A 19,040-nucleotide genomic window follows, 5' to 3' on the forward strand; every position below is an offset into this window, starting at 1 on the left:
TACTATTTTTGCAACTTCCTATGAGTCTACAATTATTTAAACAACAACCACAAAACCACAGAAAAAAATGATCACGAAGAAATGTGCAAGCAAAGAAAAAGAGGACAAATAAAATTACCTACTATAAAATATTTTATATAACTTATTATAAAAAAGTATGCTGAAGTACAGAGGATTAAATAGAAAAAATCCACCAAAGAGCAAGAGAATATACAAAATGGAAGGATAATGAAATATATACCGCTGTTTTCACTATTTTTCAAATTGTTGTAATGCTCCTGAAGAATTTATATAATGTAAATACACAAAAATAAAAATTAGAAGAAAACAAACAAACCCAAACAGGGAAGACAGGAAAGGGGTGGACATTGTATCCAAGTGTGGAAAGGAGTTTTAGTTCAGGGAAGTGGTCTATCAGTATCCAGGGAAATCTGTGTACCTCAGAATATACTATATTCCTTCTCCTGTGTCACAGACACTGTAGCACTCTTAAAGACTATCCTGCAGGAGGCCAAGGCTTACCAATTTCTTTTTGTCCCAATTTTGGCAAAAATTGATGAGAATTCATACATAAGAAAATAACTGTTGTTTCTCTTATATTAGTACCATTTTCACACAAATGAGCCCAGCACTGAAGTTTAGCTGTCATTTTCCTTCTGTATTTATAATTCAGGTTGGATATGAACTAATCATTATCAAGGATTGAAGTGCTGCATCATGTACAAGTATCATACACATTAAGGTAGCTTAAAAATATTTTATAATAGAAAAGTGATCAACTCAAACTATACCTGCCAATTTTTCCAGAGTTGAAATAAAAGAAATCAACAATAAAAGACCCCATGCTACTGCTGTTGCGGTTCAGTCCCTAAATCCTGCTTGACTCTTTGTGACCCCGTGGACTGCAGCACACCAGGCTTCCCTGTCCTTAACTATCTCCTGGAGTTTGCTCAAAATCATGTCCATTAAGACCTCATGGAAGTGATCAAAAGTAATTGAATTCCATGCTCTTTAAATCTTTGATTAAATTTTCATAGAAGATGGTGTAAATAATTGGGTAGACAATTATTGCTGTGATTGCTCGGTAGCATTCTCCCCAAGACACATTAAATAAACATTTTCTGATTACAAATACTTAGTAATACTTTGGAGAAGGCAATGGCACCCCACTCCAGTGCTCTTGCCTGGAAAATCCCATGGATGGAGGAGCCTGGAAGGCTGCAGTCCATGGGGTCCCTAAGAGTCGGACACGACTGAGCGACTTCACTTTCACTTTTCACTTTCATGCATTGGAAAAGGAAATGGCAACCCATTCCAGTGTTCTTGCCTGGAGAATCCCAGAGACAGGGGAGCCTGGTGGGCTGCTGTCTATGGGGTCGCAGAGTCGGACATGACTGAAGCGACTTAGCAGCAGCAGCAGCAGTAATACTTTAGTAGTAATACTTACTAAAAGCTTTTTTCTTTAGAATGTATACATTTCATTGTATAATTTTCTCCCTATTTTCTAATAATTGAAAGTGATTATTATGACCCATATTGAGAATGGTCTATATACGTTACAACATTTTCAATTTCCTACTTAACTTTTATTTATATTTAGGATATATTAAAAGTTTCTGGCAATAAAGATGATACAACCATATTAATTCCAAAAATCTTTAAATGCCTGATTTGCTCCTTTAACTTTGAGATGACATTATACCACAGATAAAAGCTGGGGTTAGGTTAGGCATGGTCCAGAGATAAAGGTAGGGATTTCTTAGATATTCAGGAATAAAATCGTGGCTTTATTCCTTTAAAAAACACAGGCAGAAATGGTAACAGGAAACAACACGGACTATTAAAAGTATTTACAAGTGAGATGTTTCTATCAATCTCAACTCTAGGCTATTAAGATACTATAATCTTTTATATGAGGAACCACTCTTTTGAGATGTACTGCATGGAAATGGGTCTACCTGTATTACAAATAAACCCAAATAATCACATGTCTCCTACTTAATTTCTGATACACTCCAAAATGAGCTGGTCACTGGTCTGAGCACATACAGGTTCATTTGATTTCTCTCCAGACCTTTGTTTAGACTGAATCTCCTTGCCTGCTTAGGCTGTGTAGAAAGTCTATTAACTTCAAGAGGTACGTCTTTAGTCCATCTTATTAAAGCCTTTCATGAAAATCTTATTTTTATAGTTCACAGTATCAATTTTCTATACCACATATAGTTATCACTTGATGATACTCAATTTAAAATATCAAGCCATTACTTTTTATTCTTCCTTCATTTTAAATTCAGCTAGACTAACAGGCAAGTTTCATGGAGAACACTAGATTTTAAGAAATAGAAAAATATATCAACAGATCTTTAATAGAGATTACAAAGCTAAAATAGAAAAAGTTGTAACTAAATAATTCAATGTGACATAATTTCACCATGATAATTAGTAAGATTTCATATTTTCAAAGATGCTTGAAAAAATGTAGTTCATGTATATTTTTCTTAAATTTATCACTTTATTTTAAACACCAAAAACTCTTTAAATATTGAGTACTTATGAAGAAATATTCTTTTGCAGGCCTCTATATTCATCTTATCTATGTCTTTGCACCTCAGTCTTAGGTTTATTATACTTAGAAGAAGAAAAGTATGTCTTTTCCTCTGTACCATCTGATTAAACTGTATCAAATTGGAGAAAAAATTTTAAAAAATTAAAAGTTCAAAGGCTAAATCATTTAAAAACAGGAAGATAGTTCTTTAGCTGTGGTTCCTTTTGTAAGTGCTGTGTTTAGAAGTCCTGGGTTATGGCCTTGATCACATCAGGGAAGTCACTAGAATTCTTTAAGTATATGATGTATTTAAAAAAGAATAAAGGCAAACAAGACCACAAAATATTTCATGTTAGTAACTTCATACACAGATCTTAAAGAGACTTGCAAGGCTGACTTCTACTTTATGTTACTTATATATTTTGGGGTTTCTAATGAGAATAAAAATGATTTATTAAGCATACATTTGCTTAATCAGTGTTTCAAGTCAGAAAGTACTTAAATACTGAGACATATTTTTTTTTACATAAAAGTCTCTCAATTTATAAAACATTTTTTATTGACATATAAGGCACAGAAAAATGCAAGTGACATCTGCTAAGCTTTACTTATGAAAACTTAAAGAAATCCTATGGGATAACATCACTCAATTTTTCCTGGAGTACCTCTGATGGAGACTTCCTAAAAAAAATCTGGAAATAATTAGAAACTATTATAGTACCTTAAAAAGTTTACTTGAAAACTAAATCTGCTCTTCATCAAAGAATATAATACATTCAGAATAATGTAATGGAAAAATAAGGTACATATACAGAATAATGAAAAGCATCTCAACCACATCTGATTGTGAAACTTAAAGAAGTCGACAGAGGACAATAGTAGACCTGTGAGATACTGAAGAACTCTGGAGGAAACACTATATTCACTGATTAAGCACTGACTTTTCAAGACACTTTATATTATTTTACTCCAGTTCATTTTACTCTTAATTTTTAAAAAAGATACTACTAAGTACATTTTAAAAACAAATTGAAAGAAAAGAAGAATAGGTAAATCTTGAAATTTACTTTTATGTCATGAGATTTATAGGAAGAAGAAAACTCCATATCCAGTAAAAAAATGTTTTTGAATATCTGTGGAACAGTTAATGCAATATAATGATAATGCTAATAGCACCTTAGAACTTAAAATATGTTTTTCAAGAGACCTAAAATTCCACTGGCATGTATGTCCCTTAGAGTTTAAAAGACTGTCCATATGAACTGAATTATCCTTGACAAGTACCTTCAGACACTTGTAATATGATCGCATGTAAATTTAGACCATATTTTGCACACAAACCACTGGCAATAGTAAGTTTATTCAAGAGCTCAAGATAAAAAGGAAAGAAAAGCTGATAGACTTAATAATATGTGGTAGTTAACATGAAATTTCCGAAATCAAAAGCATCAAAATAAAGGGATCTAATGAAAGAAAAACAAATGCTGTGAGAAATGCTGCTTTTTCCTTTCCTTTTTCTGTTCTTCACTACCTGTTTTCTCCAAACAAAATGTTATCTTTCCATGTTTTATCCAAATTTAGAGAAAAAAAAAACAAATTCTAAACAAATAAATAAACCAGAAAATTCCATTTGCATTGAAAACTTATTTTAACCAATAATTAAACCACAGTGTGGATAACATCTTTGTTGTGTGTTCCCACTGTGGGAAAAACTTACTCATGCAGTCCATCAAGATAGTTATTCATTCAGGTTTCCAGCTATTTTATTAGTACTAATAACTGCTGATCATAATAACATGGAGTTTTATCAACATTTGCAAAGGGCTAACTGTAAAACAGAAGAAAAACAACTCAAAACTCTGCTGTTTTAAGAATTCCTCAGGATTGCCTCTGCCTTGGCACCAAAAAAAAAAAAGCCTACAGAACCATGCTAATTCTATAGGGATCAGCTCCATTGTCAAAGAAATGCATTAAGGTCTGAAGGAGAGAACTCAGCCATTGGACAGAGCTGCTTGCTAAGCAATCTCCACAGCACCCGCACCTATATTTATCTCTCTTTATCAGAAGTCTGCTACTGCTATGTTGTCTGGCTAATGGATGAAAACAGGATATAAATCATCATGAATTTGAGTCGTGGAGAAAATGGCAGATTATTTTAAGAAAGTCTGAAGATATGTCCATTTTTTGTGTCCTCAAAGCCAAGGTTTTATATATCTGTCCAACAATGAATGATCTGCAAAAGATGTTTTTATAAGCTAATTTTAAAGTAGAACAGTGAATTATTCCCATCTGAACTGCATCAAAGGAAGATTACTGATTTATCAGTTATTTCTTTAAAAATATTTTGTGGAAAGTACAGTTTTTCAGCTTAATAGAAAATGAAACAACTGCAGCTTGTTTTTTTTTTTTTTAATAAAGACTTTTAAACCATTTAAACAAGGTATTTTAAATCAATAAACCACTTAAATATTTAAAATGCACTGAATTATTTTAGACATTCAACCTAAAGATCAAGTTGAGAGACATGTTTATAATACAGCTTTGCTGAAACACTGAAAGAAAGTGCACTGCATAGAGAGCTTAAATTTCTCACTCTTCCTTTCAATCAATAACTGAGGCAAAGTTTCATCTCTAGGGCCCTTAATGGCAGGAATTCCTGGAGCCAGCAAATGAGTAATGTTAAACCTATGATTAGATGATGAGGCCATCAAAGACACTAGACCCTAATGCTACATTCTTCTTTATTTTTCTGAACTGCAGTGAAACCAGGAGCTAAGGAAGAAGGAATTTTACATTATTTTCCCCCATGAAACCATTTCTTTCAACCTGGCATCATCAAGAACCTATGAGGTCCAGACAGATTTCACAGTGTCTCTCGAACTCAGGACTCTGGCTTTGGGTAACAATTCTCAAATGTCCTGCAGATGAACTCCTGCCAGGGATGCTGTTTCCTTTAACATCTTCCTTATTTATGTATCTGGATGAAAAGTGGAAAATGGATCTAATGATATCCCTATGAATATATTCTTGAAGAAAGTAAACCTGAAGACTGAAAAATAGGTAAGTTTTGGTTGTTTTACTTTTGTTGATGCTTTAAAGGATTGGTTGAAGCCCTATTGCTATTTATTTGGAAGTTAGTTGTGATTTTAGTCAGACCTCAGGTCAGTAAATAGAAACAGTATATATAAATTTTCCTTTCTACTGAGGAAATTAGGATGTAAAAACTACTTATTACAAACATACATAAGTTCTTTTTTCATTCTCATATTACAAAATATTTAATACTTATGTGAAAATCAGGACCACCAGGCGACTTGGCAGAGCTGGCGAGAAGAAAGACCATTAGGTCCCTATTTTGGTTATCAGAAAAATGTTACATACTATTTTCTTCTAATTGCTTAAAAAAACAATAGCCAGAAATTATAATTCTATTTTTAATTCTGATTATTAAAGATAAATAGTATAAGTAGATTTTTAGATTTTATACTGAAATATATAAATTACATTAAAAAAGGGAAAGCAGCAATGTATCATATCAAAAATCCCTCACTGATCAGCTGTGTTTTATACTCTGGCTATTGCATTAGAAAAACAACCTCTAGTTTGCGTTATCTCTAATAGTGAAAAAGAAACCATATTAATTAACAATGAACATCAAAATTATAAATACTACTCTATCATTTAAAAAAGATGGATGTAAAGAAGGGTATCAAAATAGCTATAACAAATTATATATATATATATATTTGCAGAAATTAAAAAATAAGGAACAATAGAAGGCTAGGTAAGATGGAAAATAAGACAGCTAACAGGAGGGGAGAAGGAGGGAGATTAAATCAATATTTGCATGGTAAGATCATTTACATAAATACATATCTCTATTTTCTTCATCTATGAGATAATAGATATTTTAAAATACATAAACATATACATATTTATTTACATCCATTCTCCTGTTTAATGACATAAAGCAATCCTCATGTAGTTTAATGTAATCACATGATTAAGATTTCATACCTGAGAACAAAGCAGCATAACAAGCTCAACTACAGATGTGCTGGACTTCATACAAACGAGGCCTACAAAAAAGAAAGGTTAAAATAAAATGAAATAACAGTGGTAGAAATCATCATTCTAAGTTAATTCATTATATAGTTTTAACTTATAAAACATTATTAAAAAATAGAATTCCTAAAGTAAAATGAATTGAGATACTCAGTAACACATTCTTATAGCATTAATTTCAAAATATACAGATATTTCAAGAAGATATGAAAAATACATAAAAATTGACCTCAGACTTGGGTTATTTATTTGGTCAAGGCATTTCTTATATTTAAACAAGGCATGTGTAGCTTTCAAAACTGATAAGCCAGTTAGAGCTCCTTTTATTCCAATGACATTTACAATGTGATTGTCTCCAGAAATATAGAACAATAATCACTGAATATCTATCTAAATTTTCTTCCAAAAGACAAAATTAAAATAATTTTTACTTTATTATATCTACCCATAGGTTTTCAATGGTTAAATGAATTTTGACATATTAAAAAAATGAATTTCTCATACAATAAGCATGTTATACAATACTTATAAAATAAAATATTCCATTGTTCTGCTTCCAAAGTCTCTGAATAGAAGTCAGAAGTAAAAAGAATTCAATGTTATAATGGCTACTACTCATTGATCACGTGCTATGTGCTGGGTACTGTGTTAAGTGCCTTATGTACAAACATCTCCTTTAGTTCTCATTATATTTTGTGACATACTATTATTATTACCATTCTACAGGTAAGAAAATACTCTTCTTAAAAACAGTCTAAATGTTGATTATATATATTATTCATTGACTTTTTTTCCATTCAAAGGATGACTGCTGTATAAGAAGAGAAGGCAGGTCATGATTGGGTAGTATTTTTAACATATAGAGAAAAATGTAACCAAGGATTAATAACAATCTCTGGAGGACAGTATGTTAATCATGATGTTTGCTAATTTAAAATATATTTTTAAAAGTTTTTAACTGTTTCTAAAATTAACTAAATTAATAGACTCATTTTTCTTTTTATATGAAGACAAATATAATCAGTAAAAGCACTGCATAATGAGAAATGCCATGCTACCAGGGAAGCCCGATCTTACATTAGCTGTTGCTAAATAGCTAGCTAAAGTGAACCAGTTATTTTTTCCTTCTTAAGGTGATTTCAGTAAAGAGTCTCAAATGTCTTCCAGACACTAGCACGTATATTTATTGTAGGGAGTGGATAAATACCCTTTTGTGCCCATTCTGCTAACAACTCTACCCTTAATGTGCAGACCTACAGAACAAGTTGTAAAAAGGCACCAGTATTCCATTTTATCAGATCTTTGGGCAGACAGCTAACTAATGAAATAAGAGGCAGATGTGAAAAGCTCATTTAAGAGACAATTGTTGTAATTGATCAGCGATTCTAATGCTCAGGAGCTAGAGTCAGAAAGATTAATGGGACGTTTATCACCTGTTGGCTACTCAACTATTTGAAATTCAGACAAAGAAAAACTAAGTAGAAGGCCAAAGAGCTATGCATAGTAGAAGAATTAAAAAATTAAAATTTGTACTGCATATCAATTTAGATTTTAGACTGTAAGGCTATATAATGAAGTATTAGGTTACAAGGCTATATAATGATTGATTATACAAAGAATTATTCATCATATATTCTGTGTACTAGAGTTTTGAAATACATACAGTTTTTACAAATCAGAAAAAAATATGCAGTTATATTCATTTCTCACAGACTAATTTTAAATGAACTTCTAAAGAACTGCATGTAACAAGAATATCCATATTTTTCCCCAAATATATACTATCATTCCATAATAAGAAAAATATAGACAAATGCTCCGTCAATGCTTTTGTTCAAGGAAGTGATAACAAAATGACAGGATAGTGAAACTGCAATTTGATAAAAAGTATTCTGGGAACTTTGAAAATGGCCATTGTGATTTCAGGTCACTATATCTTTGCACCTTTACTAATGAGATGTAATTAGAACGAACAGAATGATAATGGACCCTCTTCAAATTGAAAAAAAAAAAGAAACAAAAATGAAAACCTAATTTTGCCATGAGAACACAAGCAGAGACAATTTTGGAAGGGTCATCACCTTTCAAAAACTTTATAATCATTTTGGTTGGTGCTATTTCTAAGTGTCAACAAAAGTATTACTAAGACAAATGGATTTTTATTAGAGATATGCACTGAAGATATCTAGAGATATTGAGACATTTAATAGAGCTATTGAAAATACAAACACTGACGACAGTATCCTTGCACATTCTATAAATAATAAAAGCACTTATTTTTGAAATTTTAAGGTGAAAGCAATAAATGTGATTTTGTACAACTTTAGCCATAAGCTTAAGAAAGCCAAATTTATCTAGCAATGCTACAAATAACTCAGGCTATATATGCATAAAGCAAGTATTTTACAAGCATATGTCTCAAATGAGATGTGATTTTGTTTTCCTTTTTGTATCTGGCAAGAAATTTATCATCAAATCAACTCATTTGAAAACCCCTTGTATGAGTAAAGGACAGTGTTAGCACTCAGGAGTATAAATAATACGACAGTATCTACATCTTCCTAAGGGCTCCATCTTTCAATTCAAATCTAAGATTATCTAACACTTACAAAGAACTTGATCATTTACAGGTTGCATTTATACATGCTGTTTTATTTGATTCTCTTAACAACTATTTGAACTAGTTATTATTACCTCATGTGGTAGGTTAAAAAATGAAGGGATTCAGTGACTAGCCCAAGGTGTTTCATTCAGTCAGTGGTGGAACTGGGACCTGAATTCAAGTCATCTAACTCAAAAGCCCATTTCTCATCTGCTGCAGAGCTGTTTAAACAATTTGATACTAAAACAATTTGATACTAACAGGATAACAACATGTGACAGTGAGAAAGATCATAATGGTTAATTCCATCTTGGGTGATTTTGACAGTTTTCTTGGAGAAGATAACATATATGTTGGTCAGATGTGGGAACGAAAAGCTTAACAAAAAGTACAGAGGGAGCAGAGGACCAATAAATCCTGAGAAGACCTTTCTAGTAGCTGGGCTGATCAAAATATACGCAGTGTGAGAAAGTGGGACTGGAGGGTTAAGATAAAATTCAAAGATTATATATCTCCAACTGAAAGAAATAAAATTACACGTTTTTGAAAGTTAAGAAGAAGAATATAGAGAAAGGGATACAATGGGAAATGATACTAAGGATTAGTTATTTCTATTCCATGATGACTTTTCTCACCTTGTCAATTAAGAAGTAGGCCCCAAGGGAATTAAACTTATGTGCTCCTCCAACAAATACAACAAAAAGCCACCTTTATCTGCAGATATATGCTAACCAGAATAAATATTCTGACTAGAAACAATGATGGAATACTGTATATGAACTATGGATAGAGGTTCATGACATTGTATAGGAAACAGGGATCAAGACCATTCCCATGGAAAAGAAATGCAAAAAAGCAAAATGGCTGTCTGGGGAGGCCTTACAAATAGCTGTGAAAAGAAGAGAAGCGAAAAGCAAAGGAGAAAAGGAAAGATCTAAGCATTTGAATGCAGAGTTCCAAAGAATAGCGAGGAGAGATAAAGCCTTCCTCAGTGATCAATGAAAGGAAATAGAGGAAAACAACAGAATGGGAAAGACTAGAGATCTCTTCAAGAAAATTAGAGATACCAAGGGAACATTTCATGCAAAGATGGGCTCGATAAAGGACAGAAATGGCATGGACCTAACAGAAGCAGAAGATATTAAGAAGAGGTGGTAAGAATACACAGAAGAATTGTACAAAAAGATCTTCACGACCAAGATAATCATGATGGTGTAATCACTCACCTAGAGCCAGACATCCTGGAATGTGAAGTCAAGTGGGCCTTAGAAAGCATCACTACGAACAAAGCTAGTGGAGGTGATGGAATTCCAGCTGAGCTATTTCAAATCCTGAAAGATGATGCTGTGAAAGTGCTGCACTCAATATGCCAGCAAATGTGGAAAACTCAGCAGTGGCCACAGGACTGGAAAAGGTCAGTTTTCATTCCAATCCAAAGAAAGGCAATGCCAAAGAATGCTCAAACTACCACACAATTGCACTCATCTCACATGCTAGTAAAGTAATGCTCAAAATTCTCCAAGCCAGCCATCAGCAATACGTGAACTGTGAACTTCCAGATGTTCACGCTGGTTTTAGAAAAGGCAGAGGAACCAGAGATCAAACTGCCAACATCCGCTGGATCATGGAAAAAAGGAAGACAGTTCCATAAAAATATATATTTCTGTTTTATTGACCATGCCAAAGCCTTTGACTGTGGATCACAATAAACTGTGGAAAATTCTGAAAGAGATGGGAATCCCAGACCACCTGACCTGCCTCTTGAGAAACCTATATGCAGGTCAGGAAGCAACAGTTAGAACTGGACATGGAACAACAGACTGGTTCCAAATTGGAAAAGGAGTATGTTCAGGCTGTACATTGTCACCCTGCTTATTTAACTTCTATGCACAGTACATCATGGGAAATGCTGGGCTGGAAGAAGCACAAGCTGGAATCAAGATTGCAGGGAGAAATATCAATAACCTCAGATATGCAGATGACACCCTTATGGCAGAAAGTGAAGAGGAACTAAAAAGCCTCTTGATGAAAGTGAAAGAGGAGAGTGAAAAAGTTGGCTTAAAGCTCAATATTCCAAAAACTAAGATCATGGCATCTGGTCCCATCACTTCTTGGGAAATGGATGGGGAAACAGTGGAAACAGTGGCAGACTTTATTTTTCTGGGCTCCAAAATCACTGCAGATGGTGACTGCAGCCACAAAATTAAAAGACACTTACTCCTTGGAAGGAAAGTTATAACCAACCTAGATAGCATATTCAAAAGCAGAGACATTACTTTGCCAACAAAGGTCCGTCTAGTCAAGGCTATGGTTTTTTCAGTGGTCATGTATGGATGTAAGAGTTGGACTGTGAAGAAAGCTGAGCGCTGAAGAATTGATGTTTTGGAACTGTGGTGTTGGAGAAGACTCTTGAGAGTCCCTTGGACTGCAAGGAGATCCAACCAGTCCATTCTACAAGAGATCAGTCCTGGGTGTTCCTTGGAAGGACTGATGCTAAAGCTGAAAGTCCAATACTTTGGCCACCTCATGCGAAGAGTTGACTCATTGGAAAAGACTCTGGGAGGGATTGTGGTCAGGAGGAGAAGGGGATGACAGAGGATGAGATGGCTGGATGGCATCACCAACTCGAAGGACATGAGTTTGAGTGAACTCCAGGAGTTGGTGACGGACAGGGAGGCCTGGCGTGCTGCAATTCATGGGGTTGCAAAGGGTTGGACACGACTGAGCAACTGAATTGAACTGAACTATAGATCATAGTATCTTACCAGTGTAAAGTGAATTCAAAAACATGTTGAAAGATAAGGTTGGCTAGCTGACTGGCCAAGATACATGTATTTGATAAGATGAATTAGGTGGACAAATTTGAGATGGTCCAGACCCATGCAGCAAAAATTTGCTGGGTCCAGATGAGTAAAGGACCATTCATGTCACTGGCATTTTTTTGGGTTTCCATTTACTAGGGGTGAGAAATCAGCTTCAACTTTTAGAAACAGCAAGAACAAAACCCCCACCAAATCCCACTAAACTGTAAAATGAATGTTAAAAGTTTGCCCTTTGGGATACAACCGTCTTTCTTTAATACAAGAAATGCTGACACTTTTGTTCAATGTTTGAGTCTGACTTCATGTATACACAGAATTACAAGATCAAGTTTACATGCTTTAAGACAGTGTGGAAAAATTCCATGTCTAACAGGATGCCCCCTTATGGTGGGAGGTGAAGAGTACGAGGTGTTATGGTGACAAACAAGGAGTCATACTTGGAGGTGGGACTCATCTTCTAAGAACCATTGTTTTCTTTCAGCAAGGGCCCTCTCCCAAGGGAGAAGAGCCTACACGTCTATGCCTGGGGCAGTGCTCCGAGTATATTCTCAGTAAACTTTAATTAAAAGAATAAATCTAAAAACCACCATTCACTGAGTAAATAAATAGTTGATGTATATTTATATAAATGTTGGAGAAAAAAGATTTTAAGGAAAAATAAGAGTATTCTTTTAAGAACAAGAGCCTAATGTATTAAAAAAGCATTTATTGAGCATTCTGTCTTATGTGCCAGATACCAGGCCACGTGCTAAGTTTAAAAATAAGTGACAAAAGCGGGACAGTTTATATAAACAAATAATCATGACATAGACTCTTAGGAGATACACAGAGACAACAGAGTGTTAGACACACAGAAAGGGTAGTGAGCAGCTCTGCCGAGGAGAATTCATAGGGACTGTGACTTCTGAGTTGCATGATGCTAATCGTATAAGCAAAAAAAGGGGGAAAGTCATCCAATTTAGTTTTTAAATAACTTTCTAATGATTTTAACTTTTAGAAGTGCCCAAATTGTGGCTTCCCAGGTCACTTTGCGGTAAAGAATTCACCTGCCAATGCAGAAGACATGGGTTCGATTCTTGAGTTGGGAAGATTCCCTGGAGAAGAAAATGGCAACCCATTCCAGTATTCTTGACTGAGAAATTGCATGAACAGAGGAGCCTGGTGGGTTACAGTCCATGGGGTCACAGAAACTTTGATATGATTTAGCCACTGAGCACCAGCACAAAACTTAATAAGGTCAAAAACTTATCAATTATCAAACTGAGAAATTAGTGTGGCTTTATAACTTAAAACTAAAAAATCAAAATTAAACAAAAAATTAATATTAAATTAATATTAAACATCCTTTGAAATACCAATAAGGGTCTGAATTTGTATTATTATTGCTATTAATATATGTCTATGTAGTATTACATACTATTTTAATTGGACACTTCAAGATTTGCCTATATGTTTCATGGAATTTAAAACTGTATAACTAGAAACAATGCATAATATTACCTTCAAGAAACAAAAATAAAATTAAGTTCATTTCCCTTTTTAAAATGTAATTAAACAATTACAGCTTATTTTTATATTTAGACTATAAATTTTAATTGAAAATTAAAAAAACTATTTTCAAAATACTACACAATGAAAGTTCATTCATTCAGTGATTTACTTTAGTTTACATAAATATTAAGCTAAGACAAATTTATGGCAGTCTTACTCTCTTTAAAAGAGGAACATAACTGAAGTCTGGAGGTATTAGGGCTAGCACACATTTTCTGTAAAGGCTCAGATAAAATATATTAGGGTTAGGGTATGGCGTCAGGTGACAATAATAAATTTCTGCTACAACTACTCAACTCTGCCACTGTATTGCAAAAGCAGCCACAGACAATACATAATCAAATGAGCTTGGCTGTCTTCCAATAAAACTATTTCCTCATTCCAAGGTTTGTTCATGTGAGAGAGAGAGACAGAGACAGAGAACACATACATATGCACACATACTTATATATATATCTTCAAATTTTTAAGCTATAGGGGAAAATATTTTAGATGTAGACATTTTATAATTTCAAAATCCAAAAAAGCTCTGGAAAAAATCTTTCTTGCACGATTGTCATAACCTTAATCATCAGCCATGGCACCCCACTCCAGTACTCTTGCCTGTAAAATCCCATGGACGGAGGAGCCTGGTAGGCTGTAGTTCATGGGGTCTTTAAGAGTTGGACATGACTAAGTGACTTCACTTTCACTTTTCACTTTCATGCATTGGAGAAGGCAATGGCAACCCACTCCAGTACTCTTGCCTGGAAAATCCCATGGATGGTGGAGCCTGGTAGGCTGCAGTCCATGGGGTATCAAAGAGTCAGACATGACCGAGCAACTTCATTTTCACTTTTCACTTTCATGCATTGGAGAAGGAAATGGCAACCCACTCCAGTGTTCTTGCTTGGAGAATCTCAGGGACGGGGGAGCCTGGTGGGCTGCCGTCTATGGGGTCACATAGAGTCAGACATGACTGAAGTGACTTAGCAGCAGTTACAAACTTTATTCTACTTAGTGTGATTAATAGTGTGACTATCCCTACATGTTGCTGTAGATATATTAATGTGCTTAAGTAACAAGTTAATCCAGGCTCCCCTAAAGATGCTATGAAATACATGTACAAGCACCTATTACTCTTCTTAAATTCTAAAATATCTGAATTACAGAATATATCAGGCTCTAAGCTATTAAAATATAAGAGATGTGAGTTTGTTTTTTAAGTCAGAAATCAGTGGTACTTTCACATGAAATATTTTCAATGATTCATAAAGAAATTAATATTAATTTTAATTGCCATCTCAAAGTAATTTGATATTGCATCTTTTCCCATGAAAATTCTGTATGTTCAGGACTAAAAATCTGTTTCCATATGAGAATAGTTGGCTAAGTGCTTTTAAATTATAAATTTAGAATGTTTAGATTGCTCAGAGACAAGACTAACTGTAATTGTAGCTACATAATCCCCTGTCATTTTGACTGACTTATTGAAATAAACTCTAAATTGTTTTTCATTTGTTTATTTTTGGTTTTGGTCATTGTATTTACACAGCCTAGGAATCTTATTGACTGTGAATATGTTTTCTTTAATATCGTTTTGCTCCTGCTAAGAATTTTTGCATAGTGATAAAGTTGAAGTTCCTAATATTCTTTCACAGATAACTCTTCCGTGGAATGATAGGTTACAATAAAAAAAAAAAATGAACCTACATAGATATTTCCTCCTGCTTGCTGAAGAGAATATTCGTATGGTACTATTATTAACACCTATAAAATATGAAACACTGATGTAAATTTACTCTTTTTTACTTATGCTTTAGAAACCATGTTTGTGCTAGCCTATCAAAAGTGCTGCATCAAGGGAAATATCTTGGAAAATTCTTGGTATTCAGTGTCACTTTTTGTCTCCACCTGACTTTCACTTCTCTTTGTACATCCCACAGAAATACTATTTTACATTTACACATGCTAAACAATAGATTATAATTTCCAAATCACTTGGGATCAAGTTTTGAGTTGGCTGTCTCTTGAGATATTCTCATTTAAACTACTTATTTTAGGAACTATAAGTAAGCCACAGAGATGACGGTATCTTTGACCTCAAGGAATGAAATCCCAGTTACAAAAATAAGGCACATAAATATATGTATATATAGGTGTCCACAGAGAATATTATACAAAAAAAATAATACAGTACTATGCCTCCAAATAACTTAAAACAACTATTATTTTAAATAGAGGTCTTCATTAAATACTGTTACCTACAGTATTAGACTCAAGTTTTCACTACAGAAGTAATTGACCTGAGTGTCTTGCCCTTTTCTTTAACTTCCTGATTTAATCACAACAGCAATGAATAAGGGTGAAATAAGGGAAATAAGAGACATTTTCACTATCATAAATCATCTGGATCCTGCAATTCTCTTTGGGTTAAATTTAATTATAGAACCAATTGTTATTCCTGTATCACTTCTCTGCAACAACGTTCTTCTCTTCTCCCTGTGCTCCTTCAAATTCCAAAAGCCTCAATTAAATTTTAAAACTACTAAACTATGTCTGCTTCAAATTTTGACATTACCTTAGAGACTCAGATCCTGAATAATTATTAAGAATAATACATATATATTTAACCATGTAATTCATTTCAAGAAATATTAATAATCAAGAGAAAAAAGCAAGACATTTATACAATTAAATCACATGAATAGAGTTGAATAAAAATAGCTATACCAATAGCTAGTTATGAAAAATGAAACAATAATTTATATTCTATAAAATGTGGGCTCCTCCTTTTAAACACAGTATGTATAAGTGAATAATTTCTATATTGACAGTTCCAAACTATCCAAATTCTGACTTTCATTTATCTATATTCTTAAATAAATATATTTAATAATTTTAAGTTCTCAAGTTTAAATAAATTTAAGTTTAAAATTGCTTTTTAATAAAATACACCTTTAAGTTCTTTATTTTTGTATTCAGAAGAACACTGGCTCATTTTCTTTTAAATATTTATGTAATACACAATGGAAATACTATGAATTCCTTTTCTTAACAATGGATTCAAAAAGTCAAAGATAAAAACAAGAAACATAATTAGTAAAAGAAAATTATTTGATAAATATAATAGTTAAGGCATAAACAAGGAAAGAGAGGGTATAGTTTAAGGTAGGCTCAAGTAGAGGTCAGTCAGATGAACCTTACATATTTTCAAGAGTACATTAACTCTATCCAATTATAGGCTTAAACTGTCGAAGCGCTCTTGAGAAAACAAGCTAGAACTTCAGAAAACTCATTTGTGCTCAAAGCAATAAATTCTCAAATTTGACCCAAGCAGAATCTTCTTTACTAAATCCTCCATTTCAAACAAAATATCAAATAGAGATGAGTAATCAGTCCAATTTTATTCATTCTTAAGAATAAAATAAAGCTTTTGTAACATGGAAGAACTTGAAAATTCCTTCAATTTTAAAATTCAATGTTTTTTTTTTTTAAGATACTGCCAAAAGTCACAGAAGTTATTCTAAGTATATATTCTGCCTAAGTAATAATTTAGAGAGATTATATGCCAAAAATTATATAATCAAAAAAGGATAGATCACTAAATTAACAAGATTATTTTACCCATACCAGAAAACTCTATATTCAACTCATGTGTGCATGCTAAGTCACTTCAGTCGTGTCCAACTCTTTGCGACCCTATGGAATGTAGCCCTCCAGGCTCCTCGGCCAGTGGAGACTCTCCAGGCAAGAATACCGGAGTGGGTTGTTCTGCCCTCCTCCAGGGGATCTTCCAGGTCCAGGGATTGAACCAGAGTCTCCTATGTCTCCTGCACTGGCAGGCAGTTCTTTACCACTAGTGCCACCTGGGAAGCCTATCCAATTCATACCTATCTGCAACTCAGAGTCAAATTATATACTTCTGTAAGTACCAGAATACAATCTGATAATAATAGAGAAGTCAGGGTGTGAAATGCTCTGTCATTAAAATAAATAACAATTCAACATAAAATATTATACCCATTTATTAAAGTAAATGGTGTTTTTATTTCTTCTAATTTTTGCCATAATAGAACTATTACAAATAACAGCTGCTTTTTGAAATTGTATGAATTGGGAAATCTATGAAGTGAGATATAATAAATGGTAATAAAAAATATCTGACAAAAAAGAGCTAGTCATTCCCAAGAATTAAAGACATTTCATGATTCAGTTGTAAAAACAACATTGTATACTTACTATATGCAGGGCACAGATATGAAACAGATACGTTCCATGTGCTAGAGAATCCTGCATTCTAATGGAGGACACAGCAGACAAACTCATCAGTTCAACATGAAGAGAACCGTTATCTCAGAACCATTATGGGATGTTGACTTGGTAAACAAGATAAATGATGTCATTAAAGTAATTCTTACTGTGATATAGGAAAAGGGTGAAATTGAATAAGGGGAAATATTTAACCTAAACCTGCTCCAGTATTCCTGCCCAGAGAATACCATGGACAGAGGACCCTGGCCCACTACAGTCCATGGTGTCACAAATGCTCAGACACAACTGAGCAACTAGTACACACAGACACGCACACACAGTGTGCAGTTATTAACTTTTTTGGAAAAACTGACTTAGAGATAACTCTAAGATAAAAAATCACCAATAGTTCGACTTGTAAAACAGAATTTGTTTAATCTGATATATAAAAACACCCATTAACAGAGTATCAAACCTCAAGATTTCTCCATGTATCAAAACAAATACATTAATAGAAAGCAGAACTAAAGTGAGAATACTTGCTAGATTATATGTTGCAAAGTACAGCTACTGAAATAATCTGTATAACTTTTTTACATAATCAGTTTTCAAGTTTAAATAATATCCTTGATTAGAAGATTATCTTCGGTTGGGCTTAGTGTAATTGGAATAACCCTATTGAGGACAGAGAGAACAACATTTTAGCCGTAGATAATAACATGTGTATCATGAATCACAGGTCATATTTCTGTATAGAGGAGGAGAAAATAATCCTCCAGCAGTTAAAACTGGTATAACAAGTCTAAATTGTAGCTTTCATGGATTCTGTTATGCACAATAAAGTTTATATTTGCTTTATATGCAATAAAATAAATTCTGGATGGATAGATAGATAGATTTAAAGGATTGATTCTACATGGAAAGGCAATGTATATTCAAAAGAAAGTAAACAAGTTACCCAGGAAAATAAACTTCAAAGGAACATAAGGGGGAAAACGCTTAGACCTCTGGTAAAAGTCCACAAAGGTAACTATTTTACTGGCTTAAGCAGAGCTGAAACAGAAAAATATTTTCACACAATCAAAATCTCACCATGTATAAAAATTATACAATTTTGGTTTTCATTATTATACAATATAAAAATTAAAGATGACATCAATATTCCACTGATCTTTGCAATAATGGGACAAAAAATAGTTTATAGTACTACAATTTCTGAGGG

General features: G+C 33.4%; 1 protein-coding gene across 6 annotated transcripts in view; it reads right to left on the minus strand.

Moving 5' to 3' along the window:
• Positions 1 to 19,040, minus strand: part of NBEA (neurobeachin) — a 676,277-nt gene that overhangs the window by 352,442 nt on the left and 304,795 nt on the right. For all 6 annotated transcript variants that reach the window (XM_061434789.1, XM_061434791.1, XM_061434788.1 and 3 more), the window contains one exon: positions 6,563 to 6,624. In XM_061434789.1, coding sequence (XP_061290773.1) covers positions 6,563 to 6,624 — 62 coding nt within the window. The remainder of the gene's footprint in view (positions 1 to 6,562; positions 6,625 to 19,040) is intronic.

The sequence above is a fragment of the Bos javanicus genome, chromosome 12 (assembly GCF_032452875.1).
Source record: "Bos javanicus breed banteng chromosome 12, ARS-OSU_banteng_1.0, whole genome shotgun sequence".
Taxonomy (NCBI): Eukaryota; Metazoa; Chordata; class Mammalia; order Artiodactyla; family Bovidae; genus Bos; species Bos javanicus.